This window comes from Apodemus sylvaticus, chromosome 13 (genome assembly GCF_947179515.1).
Source record: "Apodemus sylvaticus chromosome 13, mApoSyl1.1, whole genome shotgun sequence".
Lineage (NCBI taxonomy): Eukaryota > Metazoa > Chordata > Mammalia > Rodentia > Muridae > Apodemus > Apodemus sylvaticus.
Window position 1 is genome coordinate 29,172,498 of NC_067484.1, and position 27,253 is coordinate 29,199,750.

The 27,253-nt window shown below is 45.2% G+C and overlaps 1 protein-coding gene across 4 annotated transcripts in view; it reads right to left on the reverse strand.

The window, feature by feature from the left end:
- Nucleotides 1-27,253, reverse strand: part of Ldlrad4 (low density lipoprotein receptor class A domain containing 4) — a 327,131-nt gene that overhangs the window by 11,446 nt on the left and 288,432 nt on the right. For all 4 annotated transcript variants that reach the window (XM_052155741.1, XM_052155740.1, XM_052155742.1 and 1 more), the window contains 2 exons: nt 19,954-20,108; nt 3,031-3,084 (listed from right to left, as the gene is read on the reverse strand). In XM_052155741.1, the coding sequence (XP_052011701.1) occupies nt 3,031-3,084; nt 19,954-20,108 (209 nt within the window). The remainder of the gene's footprint in view (nt 1-3,030; nt 3,085-19,953; nt 20,109-27,253) is intronic.

Here is a 27,253-nt window from a genome sequence, read left to right on the forward strand (position 1 = left end):
CTAGCTTGAATAACAACAGAAATGGTAGTCAGGAATTAGTAAACACCTCCCAATAACAACCTTAAATGTAATTGATGTAACTAATGAAGATGTAAAAACAAATATGGATATAGATGATAGATAGATAGATGCCCAAACTTCTCTCATCTCCAAGCAACATACCTCACAAGTGAAGGCACTCACACATTTCAAAGCTGAAGTCATTTTGCCATGCATATGGAAATCAAAAGCTGGTGTAGCTCTTCTAATGTGTGATAAAGCAGACTTCAAATCAAAATTAGAAGAGATAAAGTCATCATTAATAAAGGAAATATTAAGAAGATATAACAATACAGGGGGGTGTCCTAATTTCATAAAACATACAAAAAGTCAGAGATTGTGATACATTTCTTGATGATTTCAATACACCACTCGCATCTCCAGATAGTGCATCTAAACTGAAAATCAGCAAAGAAACCTCAGAGCTAAAGCATGCCACAAATCAATAGCCCATGCAACTGATACAGAATAAGTACTATTCTCAGGAGTCCACGAAATCTGCTCTTGATAGACCACATTATAGGTTACAAATACTAAGGAACTGAAGTAATTTGTTTCTTACCAGATCATAATGCCACGAAAATGGAAAGCAATAGCAAGAAAAACTACAAAACCCACACAAATACATAGAAATTTCTCTTTCTCGTTCTTTCAAAGAAAAGCTAACATCAGTGCTCCTCAAACTGCTCCACAAAATAGAAAAGAACACTACACCAAGCTCATTCTACAAGGCAAGAAATATCATAAGAGCAAAAGTATATAGACTCAACAGAGAAAGTAAACTATAGACTGATTTTCCTGATGAACAAGGATGCAAGAATTCTCAATGATATTCTGACAAGCCAAGTTGATTTCATGGCAGACACAAAATTAGATTAACAAATGCAAATCAGGGCATTTAATTTAGCACATAAATAGACTTGAGAACAGAATTACATCACCTCACTAGATGCAGAAAAGGCCTTTAACAAGGTCAACATTCCTTCATGACTGCAGCCCTGCAGAAACTAGAACTGGAAGGATCATACCTCAACATAGTAAAGGTTATATATGACAAACCTACAGCCAACATTATTCCAAGTAGGGAAACACAGAGAACATTGCCTCTAAAATCTGGAATGAAGCCAAGTGGCCACTCTTTGAACTTGTATTCAATATAGTGTTCTAAGTCTTAGCTAGTGCAGTAAGACAAGAGAATGAAGTAAAAGAGATACAAACAGGAAAGAAGCTAAGCTCTTATTTGCAAACAACATGAGCCTGTACTTTAAATAAATAAAACAGAAAACCCCTTTATAAAGAAACCTCTGAGGACTTGGTAAATACTTTCATCAAAGTAGCAGGTTACAAAATCAACATATAAAATATTAGCATATATATGTATATGTGTGTGTGTCATATATATATATATGTCACCCACTACAACAGTGGCTCCACCCCTCACCTAGGACTACCTGCGTAATTGAGGTTGCTTTCCATAGATTTCTGGGAGCCTGTAGTAAGAAGGTTCCAGGAAAGTTAGCTAGCTCTTATGCTCAGAAGCAAGCCCTAACCCTAGCCCCCCAGGTGATGTGGGACCCCATTTACACACACATCAACACCTAGTAGCCCCAAGACTGAACTCCAAACACCATTCTGCTGATCTATAAGCTGACAACCTGGGGTAACAGCAAACAAAGATCCAAATGTCTAGTCAACAAAGTTAGAGCAGATACATACCAAAGCCAAGCCAAGACAAAGAAACAAACACACACTACCAACAGCCTAATTCTGGGTACCCAGGTTCCATTGCAAAGCACAAATACCAACCAGAAATCAACAAGACACTATGTCTCCTCCAAATCCCAGCATTCTCACAGTTATGTTCCCTTGGAAAGGAAACTTACTTCAAAACAGTAATTATGAACACGCTGAAGACTGACTCAAAGGGGATATGTATAAAATATCAGGATGAAATCTCATCAGAATTACAAAAGCACAGTTGACAGACACAAAGAAAAATTCAAAGTTTGAAAATGTAGTCTAGTAAAGAGCATTTCTGAAGACCCAGCAGATAAAATGGTGAAATGAAAACTTCAAGCGAGCCAAATAAAAAAACTTGATGGAAAGCCTTTCTAACAGAATGATCTATTAGAAAGGAGAATGTTAGTGCTTGAAGAAAAGGGTAAGCAAATCAATCCTGAGCAATAAAAGAACTGCTGGAATTATCACCATCCAGATTTCAAATGATACTACAGAGCTATAGTAATAAAAGCAGCATGGCACCGACATAAAAACAGATACACCAATGTGGAGAGCCTTTGGAGGGGGCCACTTGTCAGGAATCTGACATTGGCCAAGGACAAGGATTCTGTGTAGGCCACAGAGTACTGGAGACCAGAAGGGGAGCCACCAGGACACCTTATTGTCCTACAGATGGGTACTGGCAAAGAGAGAGATTTGGTTTAGTCTGACTGCCAATACCTATGATGGGTCCCACAAATTTCATTGTTTCATGATCTTTGTACATCTAAGTTTTGTTATTCTTATATTTAGACTGAAATACTTAAAAATTCAGATAAAAACTTAAAAATTCAGATCCTCAGAGAACATTATGGCACATGCTTTCACCCCAGCTTGGGAATCAGAAACTGCTGCATCTCTGTGAGTTCAAGGCTGGCCTGATCTGCATAGCAAGTTACAAGGCCAAACCAGGGCTACGTGATGAGAACTTGCCTCCGAAAACTCATATTATTAAATTGTATATATGTGAAGAAGCCATGCTATCTGCCATGCATAAACCATGCCTATACTTGCAAAACTCAGTCGGTAGCTCTAAGAGAATCCAGTGTTCAGCAAAATTTAACCTATTCTCTGTATAAAGCTTAGTCACATGATTCTAAAGGGAAATCCTTATGTCCCTTTTAAGCAAAGTTAGAGACAATGACTTCATCCTTAAGTTGATTTTGAATCCAAGGCTGTGGCCATGACTCCTCCCCCCAGCCTCCGTCTTACCTCTGAAGCCCCTGGCCGCTGCACGGAGCTGTCAGAAGGCCACAGGGACCCTTCCTGGGGGTGGAAGGAGAGAAGAGAGGAACATGAGTTGAGAAAATCATGTTTTATAAGAAAACAATGTGCTTCATACAACTGCAGCAGTAGCCCCCCCCAAAACTTTAAACTCATTTCTTTTGAAACAAAAGTCACTTTGCTCTTTGGACAATAATAACCCACTTGTCTAAAACACAGAACAGGAAAGAGCTGACCTCATTGCATGCCTCACATCTAAGAGGAAGGCTGTAACCCAACAGTAAAATTAGGGACCTTAGATCCTGGTCTAATGGGGGTGAGGCCACAAATACTGGTTCATCTATGTAACCATGTGCTTCAAATGGCCATAGAACTACACAGTTGGTGCCTACACGCAGATAGTCCCTGGGTTAGACCAGCCTTGAGAGGTCTCCTCAAAGGAATGTATCATCGTGGCCTGCCAGGACCAAATGCCATAGCCAACCATCGCCACATAGCCTAAAGTCTGTGAATGCCACAGAGACATTACCCCCAATGCAGGTCAGCTCTCAACATTAATTGCAGTTTCCAAAGCCTGGATGACCTTCCAAGGTCTTCTATTGACTTTATTTTTTAGCCTGAATATTCACAGACATAATTTGATAAATAAGAGCTGTCTGAGAAGTGTGTGGCAAGGGCCAGCCAAGATAGGACAACATTTACTGCCAAGCTTAAAGACCTGAATCAGATTTCCAGAATCCTCTGCACATGCACCAGGGCACACAAACTTGCACACATACATACATACATACATACATACATACATACATACATACATATATACATACATACATACAAGAAAATTTTAAAAATTGTTTGGCTAGACTATCAAGGTGACAAGCATTCATTATTAGGACAGCTATTCTCCTATACCATGTTTATAAAGCACTCCATAGTGATATGCCTTTTGAGTTCAAATTATTGGCTATTCGCAAGAGTTTCCCAGTTTATTGTCATTGTTATTGTCAGAGTAAGATCTTCTGCAGGGGAAGACGCCTATATTTTTAGACTTCAGGGAATATGTATAGTTGGTCTCTGGAGATCACTGAGCTTCCCCAAACTGCAGAGTCCTAAGTAAAAACAGCCATGGTGAAATACCCAGACCCTCAGATGAAAGTGCACACTGTTCTTTCCTGTGGTCAGTGTTCCAACAGAAATACTCACTTCATTGCTAACCACACTGTTTTGTCCAATACATAAAACCCGTTCCTAAGATACTCCAGGACATCATGGACTCAGTAGCAAAAATATCAGCTGACCCAGCTGCTCGGAGGAAGTGTGGGCATAAGGGTCTGACTATAAAATTATGTAACGAACCATTGCAGCCTGTGCCTGGCAGCAGGCGAAGGAGCAAACTTAAATCAACTGATGTGATTGATTGATCTATCCCTTCCCCAGTACAGCAAAGAAGTGTCAGCACCAGATTCCAGAGCACAAGTCCACGGGTATTTCCGAGATCCTCTAGCCACTCTGCTCTTAGCCACTGCCACCTCTCTTCCCTCCCACAATGCTTAGTGTTGTCCAGCTCCAATCATTTAATGGCACCATCAAGAACTCAGGAATGGGGGCTCAAGTAGTCTCAATGGCAATGATTATTCCTGGTGGCTTCATTTTCCTGAAAATTGTCAGATCTGACCAAAGTGCTTGCGGGAAGGAGCCCCTAGCAGCCTCTCAGACATCCCTCCTCACTTGCCCGGCCATTGTAGGTGTTTGTTAACCTACAATGGAATTACTTAGTGGGGTCACTACCTGGGGCTCCCACCTGTGAACCATAATGGGTGCCTAATAACATGCTGACAGAAGGCCGAAGAATCTGCTTTTCTAGACTTCATCCTCTCCCACCTCACCGTTCACCCTGCCTAATCTTCTGCAACCATGGCCTCCTTTGTCTCTGAGGATAAATAAGGCCTATCTAACATAGGGAACTCAATGGCTTCTCCTCATTGTAGACATTCCTGCATGCACCCTTCAGAGCATCTGCTGTCCACTAAGGATGACCACGACCATGGACCTCAGTGTGGAATCTGCACCCATGCAAAGCTCCTGGGAGCAGGGGGACAGTGGACAAGGTCAGCTCCAAACATCGTCGCCAATTTGAGGCTTCTGGTATGCTTTTTTGGTTTTGGGGATATTTTTCTATGATCAAATCTGCACTGTGAATGAACACATTATTTTTTTTTCTCCAGATAATATGGTAAGATAGTTCCTCACCTTTGCTCACCAGAGTAGGGGAACAGTTTTCTTCCAGGTCTACAAGGCTCTGTGTGGGGAGAGCCTGAACAGTTATAAACACACTAAGTGAGAGGCTTTCCTGTAACAATGCCCCTTGGTCTATGTGTATAAAAGGCCTGTGAAAGAGATGTGTGTGTGTGTGTGTGTGTGTGTGTGTGTGTGTGTGTGTGTATGTGTGTGTGTGCGTGCGCACGAGTGTGCGCGTGCGTATGCATGCACACACAAGTGTGTGAGACAGACTGTACTTTCTGTACATAGATACAGCCTATACTATTGTTTGAATGAAAGATGTCTCTCATAGACTCATGTATTTAAATACATGCTCTCCAGCTGGTGGCGCTGTTTGAGAAGGTTATGGACCCTTTAGGAGGTAAAGCCCTGCTGGAGAGAGTGTGTTACTAGAGGTAGGCTTTGAGGAGTTACAGCCTCACTTGACTTCTTGTTCTTTCTCTCTGCTTCCTGTGTGCAGATGAAATGTGTCCTGCCAGCTCATTCTTTCACCACCATGCCGTTCCCAGCATCACAGAGCCCCTCTCAGGAGCCATAAGCTGAGCATTGTCGTCCTTAACTTTCGTTTGGTCACGGTATTTTATCAAAGCAACAGATAAATAACTAATACAGGTTATACTCTATAGTTTCCATATAATAAGCTATATATGTATGTGTGCACCAGTGTGCATGTGTGTGTGTGTTAAGCACACTTTGAATTGGTCTAGAACAGTGATTCTCAACTTTTCTCATGTTGCAACCCTTTAATACAGCTTCTCATGTTATGGGGACGGGACCCCCCACACACACACACACACACATACACACAACCATACAATTGTTTTGCGGCTGAGCTCTGGAACTTGTCTCCATGGACAATCTCACAGAGCACAGCGCGAAGAGTGGCTCACAAGGGCATCCTGGGACTTTGAACTTTTTATTCACATATCTGTGAAAAGAGATACAAGAAGTTTGCAGGCTTAAAGACACACATCTACTTTCTCCTTTATATTTGAGAAACCAGTTTCATGTTTTCTTCTTTCTGGTTGACCTCAAAACAGAAAACATCGATACCATTCCCCAGATCCCATCTGTTTGACACAAAAGTCTCAGCATCAGAGAAGATGATTATCTGATCTTTCAGATCTATGTCTTTATTATTAAAAGAATAAAAATGTGTCATTTGTAGATCTGGAGCACAAAGACTAACTTTTCCCCATCTGACACATTTTGGATGGACTGTGAAGAGGTAAGAAATGTTCCCAGTGTGGTGGTATCTGGAGAGGCAGAGACATAGTCAAGAGAATGGGCTCATTGTGAACACACGATCAGATATCTTATAAGAGGTCAGAGAGCTAGCAAGCTCTCCTGCCCAATACAAGAAATTATCCACCAGTCCAGAGGCAGGGGACACTAAGAGCCTGACCATGGTACAAGTTTCACAGTACTATGAACTCTGACATCCAAAACCCAGGACTGTGGTAAAGGAATGTCAAGTGTCTATAAGCCATGGTGGTGTTCTACAGCAGCCAAACCAAGACAGAATTTTAAAGTTTTAGCTCTAACATTGACATTGTTTAGAAACACATTTTAATGTTTAGATGTGCTGTAAGATCAGAGCTCCTTACTACTGTTCTGCGCATGGAGACCCAGCCTCCTACTTCGGTTTTGAAAACCCTGTTCTCCTCTAACTAAGAGCTTGTGGCATCCCTGCTGGCAGGCTCTTGGCCATCTTTGCTTCAGAGCTGTCTAATCTACCTCACCGAAGCACACATCATCATCCTTTATCCCAGTATCACACTGTTTTAATTATGGTTGCCTTCAGATTGATTTTTGAGGTCAAAAATTATAAAGCCAGTTCTTGGATCTGTTGTTCTCCTTTACAATATTTTTTAATATTGATGGCCCCCAGGGATATCATGGAAGCTGGTCAGATGGATTTGGTTTGATTTTTTTTGGTTTTTCTTTGCTTTTGTTTTTGTTTTTGTTTTTGTTTTTTTTTTAGTTTCTTCAGAAAAGACTGTAGATAATATATGGAATCTAAAGACTTTCAAAACCGTCACGATGTCGGTATTTTATTCATCTATACGGAATGCCTTTCCATTTCTTTGCATCTTGTTTATATTTTCTGCAGCAATTAAAATCACTGTGGATTGATGGGGTTATAGACAATCTTACTAAAGAATACATCTTTAGTCTCTTCTGTTAATTCTACTTTGAACTATTAGTAAGTCTTTTGTAAATGGAAATGTTTTCTAAAATTCCTTATAAAATCAGACTATCCACTGTTAAAGAAATGCAGCTGATTTATGAGCGCTAACTCTGTATCCTGCTACTCTGCCCCATTTTACTTATCAGTTACAGCGTTTTTCTCTTTGTTTCGGTAGACTCCTCAAGGTTTTCTACGTGTAAGATCACGTCATCTGATAACAGGGAACCTTTCTTCATCTTTTCTTCAGCATCCTGCAATGCTGTACTGGCTACTTTTTTATAACATATTGACACAAGCTAGAGTCATCTGAAAAAAGGGAACTTCCATTGAGAAAATTTATCCATAAGCTCAGGCTGCAGACAAGCCTACAGGGTATTTCATGATTAGTGATTGACAGGGGAGGGCCCAGCCCACTGTGCATGGGACCTGCCCAGGTGCTATAAGAAAACCATGATAAAGCAATGATGGAAACGCCTACAAACAGCTTCCTCCACAGCCTGCATCGGCTCCTGCCTCTGGGTTCCTGCCCTGACTTCTTCAGTGATGAACTGTGATATATAAGTGTAAACAAAACAAAATCTTTCCTCCCCAAGTCACTTTGGTTACGGGTGTTTCATCACAGCAATAGTAATCCTAACTAAGACAAATGTCTTTTATTTCTTTCGGTCAACTTTAGCTAGAACGTCCTTCAAATACTATGTTAAATAGATAAGGCAAAAGCAGTCATCTTTATCTTGTTCCTGATCTTAGAAGAAAGTTTTAGTATTTTAATACTGATTTTGATGTTGTCTGTGAGCTTCTCATAGATCAACAGAAGTTAAGATGTTGAGGGTTCCTTTTCCCGATTCACTTCATCGAGTAATTTTTATGTAAGGATATTGAATCTTATCAAATAATTCCTCTGCACTGAATGAGATTATCAAAGGCATTCTTTACTGCCTCTTCGTTATGTTGATGTGGTATTTAATATTGACTGATTTTTATATTCTTTTTTTTAAATATTTCTTTTTTTAATTTTATATATTCTTTAGTTACATTTCAAATGATATCCCCTTTCCTGGATTCCCCCTTTTCGACAAAAGTCCCATATGTCCTCTTCCCTCTCCCTGTTTCCCAATCACCCCCTTCCCGTTTCCCTATCCTGGTATTCCCCTACACTGCTGCACTGAGCCTTTCCAGGACCAGGGGCCACCCCTTCCTTCCTTCTTGGGCATCACTCAGAATAACCAAGAAACAATTCACATATCAAATGAATTTTATATTCTAAGCCAGCCCTACATTCCAAAAAAAAACCCAAATTTGGCCATGGTATAAAATTCTTTCAAAATGATGTTGAAGTCAAGTTTCTGTTATTTTATTGAAGCCTTTTATGACAGTATTCATAAAGGATACTGGTCTTTGCTTTGTGTTTTTGTTGTCCTTCAGTATTGGGATTGCTGGCATCTTAGACTGAGTCAAGAAACTGTACCTACTTTTTCAGTTCTTTGGAGGGATTTGAGGAGAGGTAGCAAGACTTTCATATTTGGTAGAGCTTCCCAGTTTATACATCTGACCTTCCTTTGTTAGGAAGGTATCTTAATTAAGAATTCCTATTGCTACAATTAAAAAAAGACCAAAGGCTACTGTACTGGTTGGTTTTGTGTGTCAACCTGACACAAGCTGGAGTTATCACAGAGAACTCCCTGAGGAAATGTCTCCATGAGATCCAGCTGTAAGGCATTTTCTCAGTGATCAAGTGGGGTAGGGCCCATTGTGGGTTGTGCCATCCCTTGGCTGGTAGTCCTGGGTTCTATAAGAAAGTAAGCTGAGCAAGCCAGGGGAAGCAAGCCAGTAAGAAACATCCCTCCATGGCCTCTGCATCAACTCCTGCTTCCTGACCTGCTTGAGTTCCAGTCCTGACTTCCTTTGGTAATGAACAGCTGTGTGGAAGTGTAAACTGAATAAATCCTTTCCTCCCCAACTTGTTTCTTGGTCATGATGTTTGTGCAGGAATAGAAACCCTGACTAAGACAGCTACCTAGGAAGAGAGGAGTTTATTTCAACGTATAGTTCCATATCATAGCCCATCACCGAGGGCAGGCAAGGCAAGAGCTCAAGGCAGAAACCCAGAGTCAGGAACTGATGCAAAGGACATCAAGAGGTGCCTCTGACTGGCTGCTCCTCATGTCTCAGCCTGCCTTCTTGTAGCACCACCTCCAGCCCAGGGGTGGCACCACTCATGGTGAGCTGGGCTCTCCTAAATCAACCATCAGTCAAGAAAACACACCACAGGCTTGCCCACAGGCCAATCTGGTGGGACTGTTTTCTCAACTTGGATTCCTTTTTCCCAAATGGTTCTAGCTTGTCTCAAGTTGACATAAAATTATCCAGCATCGGAAGTGTTTGTGTTGTTTTTCTTGGCTTAAAGAAACTTAAGGAAGAAAGATGTGCTTTTGGCTTGTGTTGTAAGGGGAAACATCCACTATAGCAGGGAAACTATGACAGTAGGATCAGCCCATGCCTATGTCAGTGAGAGCTGGCCCACACTGGGAAGCTCAGGGAAGGGCCCAAAGCAAGTCTAGGCTATAAAATTCAAGAACCACCCACAGCAAACCACTTCCTCTTTCTAGGTCTCACCTAAGGAGTTTACAGCCTCCTAAAAGTATCAGCAGCCAGAGACCTATTGCTCTAGAGCACCAAGGAGACCATAATAGGAGGCTTTTACTCAGCTCCCCCACCTTCTTACTGCTTAGAGGTATGTTCCGATCTCTTCTTTCTTCACAAGGCAGTTTTGGTAAGGTGTTTATAACCATTTGTCTGTTTTATCTAGAGAGTCCTGGCTGTGGCTACATATTTACCCATTGTCCCTTGTCATTCTCTTCATCTCTATACATCTTGGATAATGCTGTAAACCAGGAGAAGGCAGTCTGTCGTCGTTTCTTGCCTTGAGCTGTGGATCAGAGCCTGCTGCTTGTGTCCATGCATGCTGTGACCCCGTGTGGGGCTAACCTTGGACTTGCTTGCTCCTGTGTTCTCTGCTAACCTCTCCTTACCATCTGCAGACAGCAGTGGGGACCACCAGTGAGAACACTGCTTGGCATTCTGGCTTCTTTCTCAGAGGCTCCTTACCGTGATTGAGTGTCCCTATGGCTTCAAATCATTGCATATCTGTTTTTCTATGTGCTCCACGGTGAGAATTTCAAAGCAAAGGTAGAGGTGGTCTTCAGACAGTCAGCCACATCTTTACTTTCTGATAAGATAAATTCTTCCTGTTTTTTTTTTTCCCCATAGACCTTTCTACAACCCAGATAGGGCCATGCTGCCTTTTCCCCTCTAGGGGGCAGTAACAGCTTAGAACTCAACACCTCTACACAGCCACACATATTCTGGCAGCCACAGCCTCCTTTATTCCTCCTTGGGAATCTATCATCAGACTTCTTAAGACTCCTAACTCTGCTCAATCTAGGGCACATCCCTTAAGAGAACAGACAAATCTTCCAGGAAGATCTGTTGGGAGGAAGAGAATGTGGATCCTCCCCATTTGTAGAATAATGCAGCGGATTGAGAAAAAAAGCTACCAGATGCTTTCCCCCACCCCAGCCTAGAGGGAGAGGAGGGGGAGGACCACCACCCTCCAATAAAATCCAGGCAGAAATAAGAAAGCTTAGGGGACAGGAAGACTTTTCGGCTTTGGCAGGTTTCCAGCTCCAGTCCCTTCTTTGCCCAGAGGGGAAGGTTTCACTCATGGCATCGAGTTAACTTCTAGCCAGAAACCAGCCCTATTAGCATGGAGGCCTTCAGTAAAGGACACCTAGAATTTCAGAATAATTGAGAGACCTTTGAGACCTTTCCTACAACCATACCAAGAAAAAATTACCATATGATTTATGGCATGCCTTATAAACTTAAAAAGGTTACTAAAATCTTGTTATTTAATTGGAGGGGTGTGTCAAGTGGCTCAGTGGGTAAAGGGGCTCGCTGTTCAGGTGTAAGGAGCCGAGTTCTACCTCTGAAACGCACAGTGGCAGGAGAGAACGACTTCTGAGAACTGTCCCCTCACCTCCACACACGTCGTGGCATATGATCCTGCCTATAATAAATACAATTTGAGACTTTCACAAGTATTCTTTTAACATGTTATTTTTAAATACTATTGCGTCAGTGCAAACCAATGCCAAACTAGTTCCCTGGGATCTAAAGATGATCAGAACAGTATTGGATTTGCCTTCATCTTTTGTTATATGAAAAGAGGGTTTTTAATTTTTAAAAGAAAGGGTCTCTGTGTGGAAGTCCAGTTGGTCTAGAAATCACCATACATATATTTCCCATCATGGCTGGCTTTAAGATTTCTTTTTTACTTTTATTTATGTGTGCATGTGTGCATGTGCGTGCGTGCATTTGTGTGTGTGTGTGTGTGCTGGAAGAAGTATATACCTTATATGTATAGGTAAGTAGAAGTCAGAAAAGGGTATCAGATCCCTGGTGTTGGAGTTACAGGCAGTTTTGAGGCCTGCTTTGTGAGGACTGGAAACAGAACCCAGCCAGGTCTTCTGAAGAACAGCCAGTGTTCTTAAGCACTGAGGCTCTTCCCAGCCCCTCATCACGGGACAATGCAGCTGAGGTGCCATTGTCCCCGTAGCCTTCAGAAGCAGCATTAGTTTGCTGTGGGTCCTTTCTGACCCTCGTGTGGCTCGCCTCGTGGAGAGCATCATCTTCCCAAGTCACCTGGCTTCGAACCAGCATGCAATCTTGCACCATCACATGATCATCCACAGGACTTGTTCTAAATGGATTGTAGGTGATACCAAAGCTCAAATCTATCCTCAGAAAAGGAACAGAAAATGAAGATGTGCCATCATGGAGAAGAGGAAGAAAAGAGGTTTCCTTGATATGAAAACTGGAGGCCTGTAAGCCCTAACGGGAATGCTAAGGCTATTCTGAGCAATTAAGAGGAGGGTGTGAGTTACTCACGTGGCTTTCAAGGTAAACCAGGATATTAAAATGTCATGTAAGCTGCTTCACAGGGGAACTGGCTGCATCCCCACCACACTCTGCTTTCTACCCTCCCATACTTGAAGGGATGCATTGTGACTTTGAAGTAATCTGTTCTAGGGCTCCAGACAGATAGACCAAAGGGTAAAACCCTTTCGGTGGCCACCTGAAGCTCTTCCTGCTAGACAGTGTCACTAGAAAGAGGAAGCTGGTGCTGAGAGTGCGGGGTAAATGCTGACATGCCCTGCCTCGTGCCCTGCCTCGTGCCCTGCCTCGTGCCCTGCCTCGTGCCCTGCCTCGTGCCCTGCCTCGTGCCCTGCCTCGTGCCCTGCCTCGTGCCCTGCCTACCTGCTCGGTGCTTAGAGAGCAGAGAATAGGGACTGGCCAGCGTGGACACCAGCTCCATCTGGTTTAAGGGTGCAGGGAAATCCCTGTCAGGGAAGCTACCTCCTGTCATCATCTTCCATGCCATCAACTCCACCAGACCATCCTCTGCCTCACTTTTTAGGACCATAACAATGGCATCATTTAGTGAATATCCTACAGTAAATAGTTACTTCCTTCAGTTTGCGTATACTTTTCTAAACATGGTCTAAAGTAGGTAGAAAAGGAGGAGACATTCTTTGGTCACTTCGGGGTAAAATAGAGATGTGGTAGCCAGCCCCCCACTCCCTGTTCCCTTCTCTGTGGGTTTCCAATATCCCTATGGGTATGGGGCCCGCCTCAGAGCCTCTGCCTAGGGAGGAGTGATGGCGGCACAAGCAGGTTGAGACAGGCGCGCGCCGTGCTGAGCATGCCTGGAAGGCCCTGCTACTGCGACTGCTGAGTCCCACAGCTCTGAGACACCCCCGGGCTGTTAGCTACTGTCCAGCACTTCTGTCTTCCATCCACCTTTACTTCCAGAGGCTGCTGAGGCAGGATGAGCTGCAGGCAGCTCCAGAGCCCACAGTCCTTTGTTCTTACTCACAGGCTTTAGCCTGGGACAGAGGGGAAGGCCCTGTCCCAAGAAGATGACTAAATGGCCTGTCAGGACAGTCACGGGACGTGCCGCACTCTGCTGACACACACACACACACAAATGCGTCACTCCAGAAAGAGCAGAAATGGCCTTTACCTTCACAACAGCATATGTGCTGTTTCACTTGTTTTTGTTTGTTTCTGGAAATCAGAAGCCCTCTTAATTCATTTTTTGTTTTCTTCCTGTGCTAAACACGGTTTTCTTTAAAACAAAACAAACAGACAAACAAAAAAATAGCTCCCATGCCAGGTGTGGCGGCTCATGCCCATGATCCCCAGCACTTGGGAGGTTGAGGCAGGGGTGGCGAGCTCAAGTCCAGACTGGACGACAGTGTGAGAACCTGTCAAAAATAAGTGTTGAAGACCAGGAGTGAGAACTCGGCGGTTCAGAGCACTTGATGCTTTTACAGAGGACCAGAGGTCAATCTGAGCACCCACATGGTGGCTTACAACCGCTCACAACTCCAGTTCCAGTTCCACCTCTCATTTGGCCTCCTCTCACACCAGTCACACACAGGCATATACATATATATGTGTGTGTGCGTATGTATATATGTATATATGTGTATATATATGTATATATTATCATGTTTATGAGTATTTGCCTAATTATATATGTATATGTATATGTGTGTGTATATATATGCAGGCAAATACTCATAAACATATGATAAAAAATGTTTTAAAAACACTTCTTAACACGCCCCTACATACACACCTACTACAAGGCTGCAAGCCAGTAGGTAGCTACGGCATGGCTACAGGACTCAGGATCCAAATGCAACCCAGGATTACAACCACAGGTGTACACTGGCCCATTTCCTGGGACATCTGCTACAGAGCCCATCCTGAAAGGCCAGGACGGCCCAACATGGCGGAGAAGATTTAAATTCCACAATTTGTGTGATATCGCCCAATTCTTAACAATTGGGTCAACTTTTGTGTCAGAGGGGCACATGGCAGGCACTGACCATGCTCCAGGTCACATATATAATTTCCAATGTATAGACCTACCCCACAGCAAGGTGCCTGGGAGCTGAGGAGCACATTGCATTGACGGAGGCCTATAGAGGCCTGCTTCTCTTTCCCAGCATCCAGAGAGACAAAAGAAACAGCCTCGAGTAAAGTTGGACTGGTAGGCCGATGCCTGTCCTTCCCAAGCTGCTGGTGCAGAGTCCCTGTGCCAAACCCCAGGCATCTGACTCTGGACAATTGATCAAGCCCTTGTAGCAGCTGGAAATGAAGAAATGTGTGCCGTAACCCTGCTCATTAACTTTTAAATTGGAATTTATGTTTTTGCAAGCCAAGAATGGTTCGGTATATATTATCTCATATGGCTCAAGCGGAGTAAAACTCCTGCCCCTCCTCCGAAGCCAGCCACAAACCCGGGGCTGCCCGGATGTGGTTAGCAGGACACACCAGGCAGGAGAGCAAGCAGCTGTCAGAAAGGACCCCTCAGACCTCTCCAGCTGGAAAAGCTTAGACCAGCAGCTCTCGACAACAAAGGTCATGACCCCTTTGGGGATCACATACCAGATATTTACATTATGATTTATAACAGTAGCAAAATTATAGTTATGAAATCACAATGACATAAGTTATTGGGGGGGGGGTGTCACCACAACATGAGGAGCTGTATTAAAGGGTTGCAGCATTAGGAAGGTTGAGAACCACTGGCCTAGACAATTCTGGTGAATATCTCTTAGGGTTGGGTCTGGAATTCTAGGCCCTTCTATTGTTAGGGAACTGTTATTTGGTAGTTTAAGATAATGGAAAGCAATCTAGACGGTCTCTAAGCTCTAAGCCATACCAACAAGGCACTTGTAAACATGTTGAGGGTGCCCTGAGAAAAACAAATGAGATTCCTGTCACAAATCTACCTCCTGCTGCTGGTCATCCTTTGAGTCTTTACTTTCCCCTTGAATTTAAGCCTGAGCCACCTCGTTTTCATCTTCACCCAGTGACTTTCAGTGGCCAGTGTGATCCCATCCCCAGGCACACTCATTTCAGAGGGAGGCGGACAGGCCTCAGGGACACGGAGCCCTCCTCAAATGCCAAACCTGCATTGTATCACTCAAAGAATGAAGGGACGAGGGTTGTTGGCCATGAGAGAAAGGAAAGTTACAGAGGTAGGAGCAGCATGTCTCATCTCTGTGAGGTCCCTCAAGACTGTACTATCCAGAGAGGGGAAACTCATGGGCAGAGCACAGCCGGACTGCCAGCGTCTTCTCACAGGACCGTCCCCAGCAATCAAGACCAGTCAAGCTTTTGAGACCCTATTCTCTTCATTTTTCTAGTTTGATTTCTGCTATTGTTAAAGCAAAACAAAACAAAACAAGACCCACTATGTCCAAAAGCAATTCGGGGAAGAATAGGAGTAATGTGCCACCCACTTCCTGGTCACAGTCCGTCACTGAGGGAAGTGTTGGGGCAGGAACTCCGGTAGGAACTCGAAGCATGGAGGACTAGCACTGCTGGTTCTCACGCGCTCATGCTGTTAGCATTCATACACCCCGGGACCATCTGCCTAGGAATGGCACCACTCACCATAGACCCTCCTACCTCAGTAATAATCAAGACCAATCTGCTCGAGGCAATGCCTCAGTCCAGGATTTCCTCTCAGATGACTGACACTAGGCTATCAAACTGGCAGTTAGATCTAAGGAGAACAGTAATTTCACCCTGGCTTTTCCTTTGGTCCAAGCAAAATACGCACTAACGAGAAGAGAGGTGCCTCATGCTCTCTCAACCAGTTTAAGATGAACACAGCATTATGATTCCACTAAAGATCTCACATGGGTCTGCAGCATGGGGGTGAAAGACCCCAAACATTAAGTGTCTCTGCGACACACTCAGGTTCCCCGCTGAAAGGTTGGCAGGGACCTTTTGCACCTACATGCAGCCAAGAAGCAGGGTGTCTGAGGTGCTTGCCCATATTACTAGGGGAGGTGATCCTGGGGCTGTGGGTGCTAGCAACACAAGGGTGCTTCAGGATCTAGGAACAGGGCCTGGATGACAGATATGACACCACAGGACAGAGGCACAGTGGGCATACACATTCATCTTCACTTGTCACTCTGTCCCAAGTCCCACTAACCAACATCCCATCCAGGGGCAACCTGGCCAACTGATATGAGAACAGAGCATCCTCGCCTCTGTGATGTCACTGCCAAGCTTCTGCTAGCTCTTGGCAGGAAGAAGGTGAATACAGACTATCATATTGAGGGCCCAAGGGAGGCACCCTGGAAAAGCAATTAGAAGCTGTCCAGACTGGGCAATCACTGAAGTAGAGGAGACAATGGGTTCTCACTCACACTTCATTAAACCCAGGGACTGCTTTGACCTAAGCATTTCCAGTAGGATCAAGAAGGTGGTAGTGGAGACCTGACCTCAGTCAAGGATGGCAGTTGGCTGCTCTTGCCTGGTCGCTTTGCTGTCCTGGCTATGAGGAGGTCCGGGGAAGGGTGGGGTGAACAGAGGTGGATGGAAATGACTAGGGAAAGTGTCTACAGGCAGAGTCTCCTAACAGTTATGTCCTGGTGATTCAGGAGAAGCATGCCCTTTTCTTTGTGGGCCCATCAAAGCAGCCAGGAGCACTGTGTTCATGAGACTGTGGCCTTGTCTACAGTGTGCTTGGAGCACTGAGAGGTCAGTTTCTCTGTGTCACCTGTTGTGGAGACCCAGCGCACTATAGGATGATCAGACTATCTCTGGAGCATGGCATCCTGGGCTGTAACACCATACCAGCCTCTATAGAGAGTCAGACATATAAAGGAGTAGACTGCTCTGCCAGCCCTCAAAAGGGAACAACATTCCAAGAAAGGAGATGGGAGTGGGAGTAGAAAGGACAGAAACTGAGGTGTGTGGGGAGAGAAGGAAGGTTTCTCTCTCTTTTAGAACCATAAGCTATACAGATAGTCCCACCCAGGAAGCAGAGCTACAGTCTAAGACCAAAGCACATCCCCTCTCCCCCACCCCCTCCCTATTACAGTGTTGAGACACACCTGGAATTTTATGAACACGGAATCAAGCCCAGCCCTAAGCCGGCCAATATCTACTGTTGTGATTAACAGAGAAAGAATAGGGAAGCCCTGGGGAGGGATGGCACCCAGCTCTGGATCACTCAGAAGAGTGAAAAGAGTTACATGGGAGCTCAGGAGAACAAGCACACTAGCCACTTTATAAACACAGGTACAAAAGGCAAGCCTCTCTCCAGGCTCGCAGAACCCAGATCTCAGAACACAGAGATCTGAGATCTCTGCTAACGGAGCCCCCCTTGGTGGATAACATTCACCAAATAACTGACCATCTTCATTACTACTCAGTGTACATCCTGGAAGGACCTCTCAAAGTCTCCTTCCCACTTTCCAGAAAGGGAGGCCCTGCCAGTCAGCATGCTACCACTTCCTGGCCCGTGGTCCCCACACGTCCCGAGAGCCCAGCATAGGGTAGAGCACCAGGTAAAGGGGCAGCCCCTTCCCAAGTCAAGCCACACGAGAGCTTTGCTTCTTGCCCTGGCCAAGTTGTCTTCCTGTTTTTCCTCGTAGGAAATGCACAACCACGGTGCTTACCACCAGGATACAACACCTAAGGGTGGTGGAGCAAGAGAACACGGGGCCGGGGCTGCACTGTGGAGATTCAGAGTCACTCGGAAGCTGTTGTTACCCTCAGTCTAGACAAGTCCAAGACGACAACCAAGGGAGGGGCCTAGGCAAGGGACCCCCGAGTATCTGGGGACTCCTAGAGCACAAAGTGCAAGACGGGAAGATGGGACATTTTAGAGCTAGAAACTATGCTACATCTTAATTAGGGACTAGAGCTGACACCTGGGGCTGAAGCAGTGCTGGTAATTCATACACACCTGAGTGCACCAGCCTGTTGTTTGGTGGCAATGTGAGAGAGCGGTACCACCACATCTGCCAAGTCGTGGCTGGCACCCACGACAGTTATATAAAGGCAAAGACCCTGTGTGGCCCTGTAATGACTGCAGCCATGAGATTTTCCTCGTCTTCCTTTGAGCTCAGGATGTCAGATTTGCTCTCTCTTCCGAGATCTGAACTGCCCTTGCACAACGATCCAAGGGTCAGGGATGGATACCAGAGGACAAGCCCCAGAATGCCACATGGCGTATAAAGATATCAACCCAGCAGGCCCAAAGGAGCTGGCAGGCAAAACTGGGAACCAGGAGACACTGAGGAAGGCAGCAAGAGAAAAAAAGAAGCTGACAGGAAGAGGGACTGTCAGGTCAAATCCTGTCTGCCACCACTGTCCCAGCCTGGACTTCAGCTGTGAGGTGGATACAGTGCACACGCACATGCACGCGCACACGCACACACGCGCGTGCACGCACACAAATACACACACACATACACAGCGCACACACTCTCTGTTGTGCTTCCTCTGCCCCCCAAGAACCACCAGGCCATTAGGCTCCCTGGGCAAGAAAGATGCTGCCCTCTTGAGAGTTGGACAGGTACAACTGCCCTTCCACATTACCCATTGCAATGGTTATACCCCACACTCACAAAAGCCTTTCCTAAAGGCTTCCCTTAGGAAGTGATCAGATACCCCTGGTCCCTAATAAAAGACATTCCACAAAGTATGTCTCTCCTGCTACTCATAAAAGGATGGAAGAGGAAAACTAGAGGCCTCCTATGTCCTACACTGACATTAAGAATCTAAACTCAGCTAAAGGCACTATTTCCATGTCTCTTGCTAAAAGCCAACCAAATTTATGTACAGATTGCAAAACAGGTGGAGAACATGATGTCCCAGCAGCCCCTGGCCTCCCAAGTTTGATTATGGCTTAGCCATACCCCACACTGTTTTACTAAGGAAGGCAAGAGGTTGAGGACAAGAGATACAAGTCTCTAAAAGAGCACAAACTAAATGGCTTGTGGCACCCCGCATGCCTGGTTCACCCCATTCCATCTAAGGAGGCACACATCCCACTGTCCTCTCCAGCTGGGTCGCATTCGAGAACTGCTGCTAATGTATGAGGACACTACTTATCCCTGGACCAACTCCAGGACCTGATCCAAGCAAAGATCTCTCTATATAACACAGGGCTGCCCGGATGAAACCAGACACACAAGAGAAGGCCTGGGTGTGAAGGCCATGGCTAGCAAAACTAATTAGGGCTAATGGCCAATAATCAGGCAGTGGAGACTTTCACAGATGAAAGACCTGAGCAAACTATCAGAGTGCTTTATGTCACTTTCCTGGCTGGATACTGGTTATATGTGAGAAGTCACTTAGCCAGCCGTCTGCGTCTGCATACGATGTGTGCAGCAGGGTGCATGCTTTTCCCCAGTTAACGGTCAACCCAAATTCCTGATACCTCTGTACCACAGTGAGCTGACAGGTAGGCTATCCTACCCTCTAACCCTTGCCATACCCTGTCTGGGGGCATTCCCCATGGGCATTCAGATGGCCCAGGCCCACACACTTACCGGCTGCAGCCCGTCCTCCTGTCTCTGGCTCTGGCTGGGGCGGTTGATGAAGGAACGTGTGGAGACTTTGTAGTGGTTCAGTAGGCATACAACGACCACTACCATCACCGTCACCACCACGACAATGATGAGGACCTGTGCAAATTCCAACTCAGCTGCAAGGAAAGAAGAAGGATTGTGAGCAACGGCCCCAGCACCTGTGTGATGTTCTCACTACAGCGCCTGCAGCTGCAGGCAGTCATGACCCCTCCCAGACATCCGTGAGGGAGACAGAAGCTATGGCTACATTTTGGAAGAGAAGAAAATGCAGTCATAAACTGGCACGTGGCTGGGCCAGGGATGACACTTGAACTCTGCCTGCAGAGGCCCGTAGATCACTCGCAGGGCTTTGGTATTTTAACTTTTTTGGACAAAGGGAGATTCTGGGTGTGCCCTGTCCCACAGATCTCTGTCACTTAGCTTGGTGAAGTTCAAAGACTTCGTCTTCAAACTTTAGGCCTTAAAGAAAATGTTTTGCTGGCCCTAGCAGACTGCCAGGATTTTGGCTACAACCTCCCTCACTGACACAGTGGAGCTCAAGGTCAGCCCTGTGAGCTCACCACAGGCGGCTGTTAAACTGGCACCTGTTCATGCTGGGCCAACCTCAGGACAGCTCAGACTGTCTCTTCAATTCCCTTCCTGTCTGACAACACCCACCATCTCTCCATTCCAGCAGAGCTGAGAAAGTCTCTCATGACTGAGGCTGTCCCCACTATCACATCTGCATCTCCAAAAAAAAAAATGAACTCATCTCTCTACTTATGCCAAATTTCTCAGAGCACAACTGTGCATTTAAAGAGAAAATAAATATTAAGAGGCCAGCGTCGGCCTCCAGTCCTGGGAGGATAAGCCTTTGTAAGTGACTTAGAATGCAGAGCCCCATCCTGCAGGCTCAGTGTCTTAGTGGTAAGGTTCCCAGTTCCAACACTAACATTACAAATGAGTTCCTCCCATCTAATATGCCATGTATATGCATGTCTGGAGTCCCTCCCTGATTCAGCATTTCTGCCACGATATTGAGCCAAGTGTACAGTCAGTATTTCTCTCGACACTATGATCACAAGTCTGCCCATGGCTTGCATTGCGTTCTCAGTATCTAGCAGGTGGTGGTGCCCGGCAGGTAGTTTAATGATTTTAACAGGAAAAGGAAGAACAAAGAGTTACTCAGGGATATACTCAGGCCCAGAGAAGGTACTCATGGCCACGACTCCGAGGGGGCCCTTCCCTAAGGACAGCAATTACTAGCAAGGCAGACCTTCATGGCTGCAAGGGACAGTAAGTAAGAGCACCATGCACCCAGTCAAAAATCCAAGGACAGACACCTCTGTACACAGCATGAAGAAGGCAGGGAAGTTCAGGCCAAAGTAACTTTAGAAATGAAGATGGAATTCTAAATAATGTTCTGGTTTGACCAACTTTGCATTTTGTCCCAAAGGAACAACAGAATGGTCACAAACCGCCCTTCAGGGTAAGGCATGCCCCTCATGTTTACCAGTGTTTCCTTTTTGTCAAAAGATCATGTTGCTTAGCAGACTCAGAGCAGAAAGGGATTACAACCACAAGACGGCCTCGAGGACCTTCACTTGACAGCTTTCTACCTTTTCCTGAACGTGGAAGCCTGCTAAGGCCCAGCAAAGAAAACCAAGTTGTGTTTTCATAATTCCATGGGCCTCTCTGTGGGAACGAATCCTATCTGAAAACAATCTTATTATAGAAATGTTTAAAATACTTTAAAAGACTGAAAGCTTAAATATCATAGAAGAAAGCAGACTACTGTGGCTGAAGCCCTGCAGTCTTCCCTGACTGTATCCACTCCACACCATCCTGGTGGGAAGTCAGGTCTGGTTAGCATGCTTAACAAATAAATACTGCGTCCTTTTAATTATGACCAAATTACTGGGGGTGGAGAAGGAGAAGGGGAGAGCAGCTATGTGTATATGTGAGTACTGGCACAAATTTGTCAGTAATCTATCAAGAAAAAAATCCCTTCAAAGTGAAATGTCACTTCAAATGGACAACCATTTTTACGATGTGGTTTAAGAACCACCTTATGGAAAAGCTGGTCGTGTATGCCCTATACTCTCATTATCTCTGATAACTTGCCCTTTTCTTTTTAAAAAAATATTTCATTAAAGAATTATGTTTAAGTCGGGCGGTGGTGGCGCACGCCTGTAATCCCAGCACTTGGGAGGCAGAGGCAGGAGGATTTCTGAATTCGATGCCAGCCTGGTCTACAGAATGAGTTCTAGGACAGCCAGGGCTACACAAAGAAACCCTGTCTTGAAAAACCAAAAAAAAAAAAAAAAAAAAAAAGATTTATGTGTATATGTCTGTGGCTATGTGCCTGTGAGTACAGGTGCCTTCAGAGGTCAGAAGATGGCACTGGATGCCCCGGAACTGGATCTACAGGTGGCTGTGAGCTATACAACTCGGGTGCCAAGAACTGCCCTTTGGTCCTCTGCAAGAGCGTGTGCTCCTAACAAATGAGCCATCCCTCCAGCCCCTTGCCACTTACACCAATTTAATAGGCAAACCTGTGCACATTGCCAGGCAAGATGGTCAAACCAGGCACCAACCCGCCCAATGCTAGAGAGGACAAGGCAGGAAGATGCCCAGGTGGGCCAGCCTCCACGACTATGATGCGGCCCTGAAAAAAACCAAGCACCACCAACAAGCACCTCATCTCATGTTTATTTATTTTGATTTTGTGTTGTCTCCTCCAATTGCTGGCAATTTCTGATCTTTTCCTGGACTCGTGGTAATTCATGCTTCCCTTTCTTAAAATTAATTTGCATTAGTCTGTTCTGTGGCTGAAGCCCTGCAGTCTTCCCTGACTGTATCCACTCCACACCATCCTGGTGGGAAGTCAGGTCTGGTTAGCATGCTTAACAAATAAATACTGCGTCCTTTTAATTATGACCAAATTACTGGGGGTGGAGAAGGAGAAGGGGAGAGCAGCTATGTGTTCTTTTTTTCATGAACTTCTGATGCATTTATGAGAAATATTTATATTTTACGGCTACAAGATTTTGTTCCATATGTTGCAAATACTTTCTCCTTGTCTCTTATTTCTGTAAATTCTGTGAGTTTCCCTACAGGTGATAATTTTTATGGTACCAACGATTCATATTCTCTCTCTCTCTCTCTCTCTCTCTCTCTCTCTCTCTCTCTCTCTCTCTCTCTCTCTCTGTGTGTGTGTGTGTGTGTGTGTGTGTGTGTGTGTGTGTGGCTAATATTACCCAAACATTTTTTTCCCTTGAAGAATGTCTACTTTGTTTTTCCGTGTTTAGATCTTTTTGTGTTGTATTTTGTACTTCGGGTCCAAGACAGCACAGGGCGTTCTGAATGAAATGATGTAATAATGCATTACTTCAAAATCCAAGCAAGAGTGAGCAGGATCTCCACTGCACAAGCAGTACACGGCATCACTCCCTTTGAAAGGAAGAGTAACCCCTTCGGCCTTCTCCTGAGGGCCGACATTTCTCAGCCTCCATCCCAAGCTCTCCTGTGAAGCTGCCACTCGGACTGACTCCCTGGAACTGCCCTGCCCTGCCCTTGCTGAGCTGTCTGCAGTTGCACAACTTGCCCCAGGGTTTCAAACATGAGCTCAGAGTCCTGGCAGGGACATCTAAGGCACCAGGGCTTCCCAGCACCACCAAGAGTCCGCAGGTACCGGAGCATCAGGAAACTGAGGCATGTGTGGTAGGATGGGGTAACAGGTTTACTCAAGGGCTTTAGAAGCATAAAGAGGGTCCCTGGAGGTGGGACACTGGCTAAGACAACACCCTAACACTAGTGCCCAGGGGCACCCTGGGGCAATAGGAGACTGATGGGAATCTGAGCCACTCAGCCCAGGCATGAGCGGAGGCTCTTCCAGTTGACAAGAATGAAATCCAGGGTGCCCGGTCCCTAAGGCCAGAATCTTAACAAGTCATGGCTAGCAGCAAGGACATGTCAGAATCCCTGCCCCACCAGTTTACATAAGAGCCTTTAGGTGCAGGACCCATAGCGCGGCACCATAGGTACAGGGCTGGGGTGTGAAGGAAGGCTCAACGAAAGCCTGCCGATCTGTTGATCCCTGGAGGAGAGAACTGACTCCTCAGAGTTGTCTTCTGACCTCCATATGTCTGTCATGGCATGCACGTGCTGACATAGACACCCTCATCACACATATGCAATGCAGGAGATAACATCAAATTAAAATAGTTTAAAGCCTATCTACTCTTTGAAGTTGGGGCAAAATAGTCAATGAGAACAGATCGTCTTCTCATTTAAGTTGCAAGAGACAGAAAACTAGAGCTGGGCCGGGCGTGGTGGCACATGCCTGTAATCCCAGCACTCTGGGAGGCAGAGGTAGGTGGATTTCTGAGTTCGAGGCCAGCCTGGTCTACAGAGTGAGTTCCAGGACAGCCAGGGCTACACAGAGAAACCCTGTCTCGAAAAAAAATAAAATAAAAAAAATAAAAATAAAAGAAAGAAAGAAAGAAAGAAAGAAAGAAAGAAAGAAAGAAAGAAAGAAAGAAAGAAAGAAAGAAAGAAAACTAGAGCTGGGAAAATAGGAAGAATAAAAATATCTAGCGCTAGGGGATTCTCAAAGTGAAAACCATTAAGGGGGGGGGAGCTGAGCACAGTTCAGGGTCCTGCTCTGTGAAAAGCTGCCTCTGCTGCCCTCAGCACCTTCCCCTCCCTCCCCTCCCCCTCCCTAACAAGTCAGTCATGCCATTTATTTTAAACAGGAGCCTCTGCCCTAAATCTGCACAGCTTTTCTTTATGTGGTGGGAGATGGGGGGGTGCAATGTGAGGGAGCCCTGTGAGCACGCCACCAGAAGATGTTCTGCTTTTGCTGTTGTTTAGAGGGTGTCAGTTAGGAAAGGGACGTTGAGAAGAGAATGAATTCTGAAAGAAATACTGAGACGGGAATACTTTTTAAGCCCACAGGAACAGCAGCATTTCGAAAGGTAATAGGACGCTTTTGAGGTTACCAAGTTTTCATGTAACCAACTACAGATTCTGAGCACAGCCCCGTTGGTCAGGTCTCCCTTGGTTTCAACAGTTATGGATAGCAACAGAAGTAAGGCCACACAAGTAAAGGACTAGAGGTTAAACCAATTTTCTGAACTCGTGTTCCTTTTCCAGGACTGTTGTTCAAGGTGCAGTGCGTGAGTCATTACCACCCAAACACCAGAAACTTAATAATAAATTCAAAGCTTACAGGAAGGGATTACGATGCTTCGGTTTATTATCATAAAAGCAGTGCCGATGACGATAGTGATGATGGCATCTCTATCTGTATAGCAACATCTCCAAGAGATTCTAGGCTGCACAGTGCTGGGGACTGCAGGAACAGGCCTGTGTGGAGTAGGCTGGTCTGTTCCTTGGTCCAATGGGGCCCTGGACTGAATCATCCTGGAGGCGTGAATGTCTGGACTATTTTTAATGAACTCTGGGGAGATGTGTTTGTACTACCCTTGGGTTCCTAATATAACACTCACTTCTATTTGCGGGTGGCTAGCACCGTCTTCCATTCAGCCTTTCTTCCGTGAATACGTCCCCATCGGCGGAGGCTGAGGCTTCTAAATGTTTAATTAGTTTTAAGTTCCAGATGTGTGATATGTTCCCTCACAGACATCCTATTATGGGAGAACATGTCATGGGCTCCGTGGTTAGCCCTTCCTTCCACTAGCAAAACAGACGCCTTGGCAGCATGTGGGAAAGCAGCCATGACAGACACTTATGTCATTGCCAGGACCGGCCACTCCTCACAGATCTCTGAGTGATTCCACTCCTATCTTTACCAACAGCAGCCTCTCTAACTCACTGCCTGTCCTGCTCAATCTGGGAACTCGGAGCCTGGAAGAAGACAACCAGCCTGCCACAGCATCGCACCCTCTAGGCGGCCCCCTTCCCAGTAAGCCCTTCCAATTCCCTGCCGCTGCGGGAGACACGGGGACACACAGACCAGCCTCCTGCCTCCTGCCGTTGTACTGGTTTTGGTTGGTTTATGCATAATGAACTTGTGTCTGCATTTCCTTCCTGTGTCTGTCCTGCTCAGCAGAAACAGGTGTAGAGATAAGATGACAGCCATGGGGGCGGATGACTCTTTCTTTGTAGTTCTAAGACACCTGTAGAAGTCTGGAAGTTTCTACAGTCTATAAATTCTTTCCAAAACCCTAGAACCAAAGAGCAGTGGTAGCAGGAAGGTGGATGGGGCAGGAATCGGAATCTACTTAGCCTATAATTGCCTTGAGCTCGTGAACTATTAGGATAAAAATACTCTTGGCGATTTTAATGGTTGAATGAAAATTCACACTCATTAAACAGCACAGCTGAGGGGCAATCATCAGCCTCTGTGACAAAAATGACTTTACAGCTAAAAGTTTAGACGGCAAAACAATAGGGGCTAGAGCTTATGGTCAGATCACAATTTTTACACATTCATTTTCCTTTGTGGCCAGTCGGTTACTCCAATTTATTTTTTAATGAGAACAACAAATGGGAGAAATTAAAAATAGAAATAGAAAGATAGCCAAGTTTTTGCAACTGCTGACTGTATCTTCCATTATGAATTCCTCTCGGACCCGGTAATAACAGGCTTCTGACCTTTACTTGCTTCCTATTTGTGTGGATCCCATCCTGTACTCACCTTCTCTCATAGACCAAGCCCTGGGCTATAGATCTTGTCCGCCCATAGCTTACGGATGTGAAATTACTGTGTATTACATACAAGGTGATCAGGTCCAAAGAAAGGACTTCAGTTTCCTAATCTGTTTGTACACTGTCTCTCAAGGAACCATATTCTGGCAAACACTCAGTAACAACTTTAATTAACGCTAACATTTTTCAAAGATTTTCATAGTTTGCACCAAGTACCCAGCACAGATTGTTCCCAGAAAGAGGAGGCTCACGGTTGCTCTAAAGTACCTGCTTATATTCCTATTGTATCCCGATATGTACACAAGGCGGTTTACATACATAACAAGAATGGAAGTGGTATCCTATATTCCATCAGTGGAGAGGATAACAAGAGGACACCTTCAGTCCCAACCATGCACGGGTTGGCTGAGAGCAGAAGGCAGGGATTAGAGTAAGGAATCCCCAGAATACAGACTCTGCAAGTCCGTCCAGCCAAGGTAGCATCAGAGGCTGAAGTTTCTATCCAGTACAGCCACTTTCCTCTACATACATCATAATCCAGACTATCCTGATCTCTTTAGGATAACAAAAACAAACAAAAAATAACATGTTGCAATCAAAGATGGGT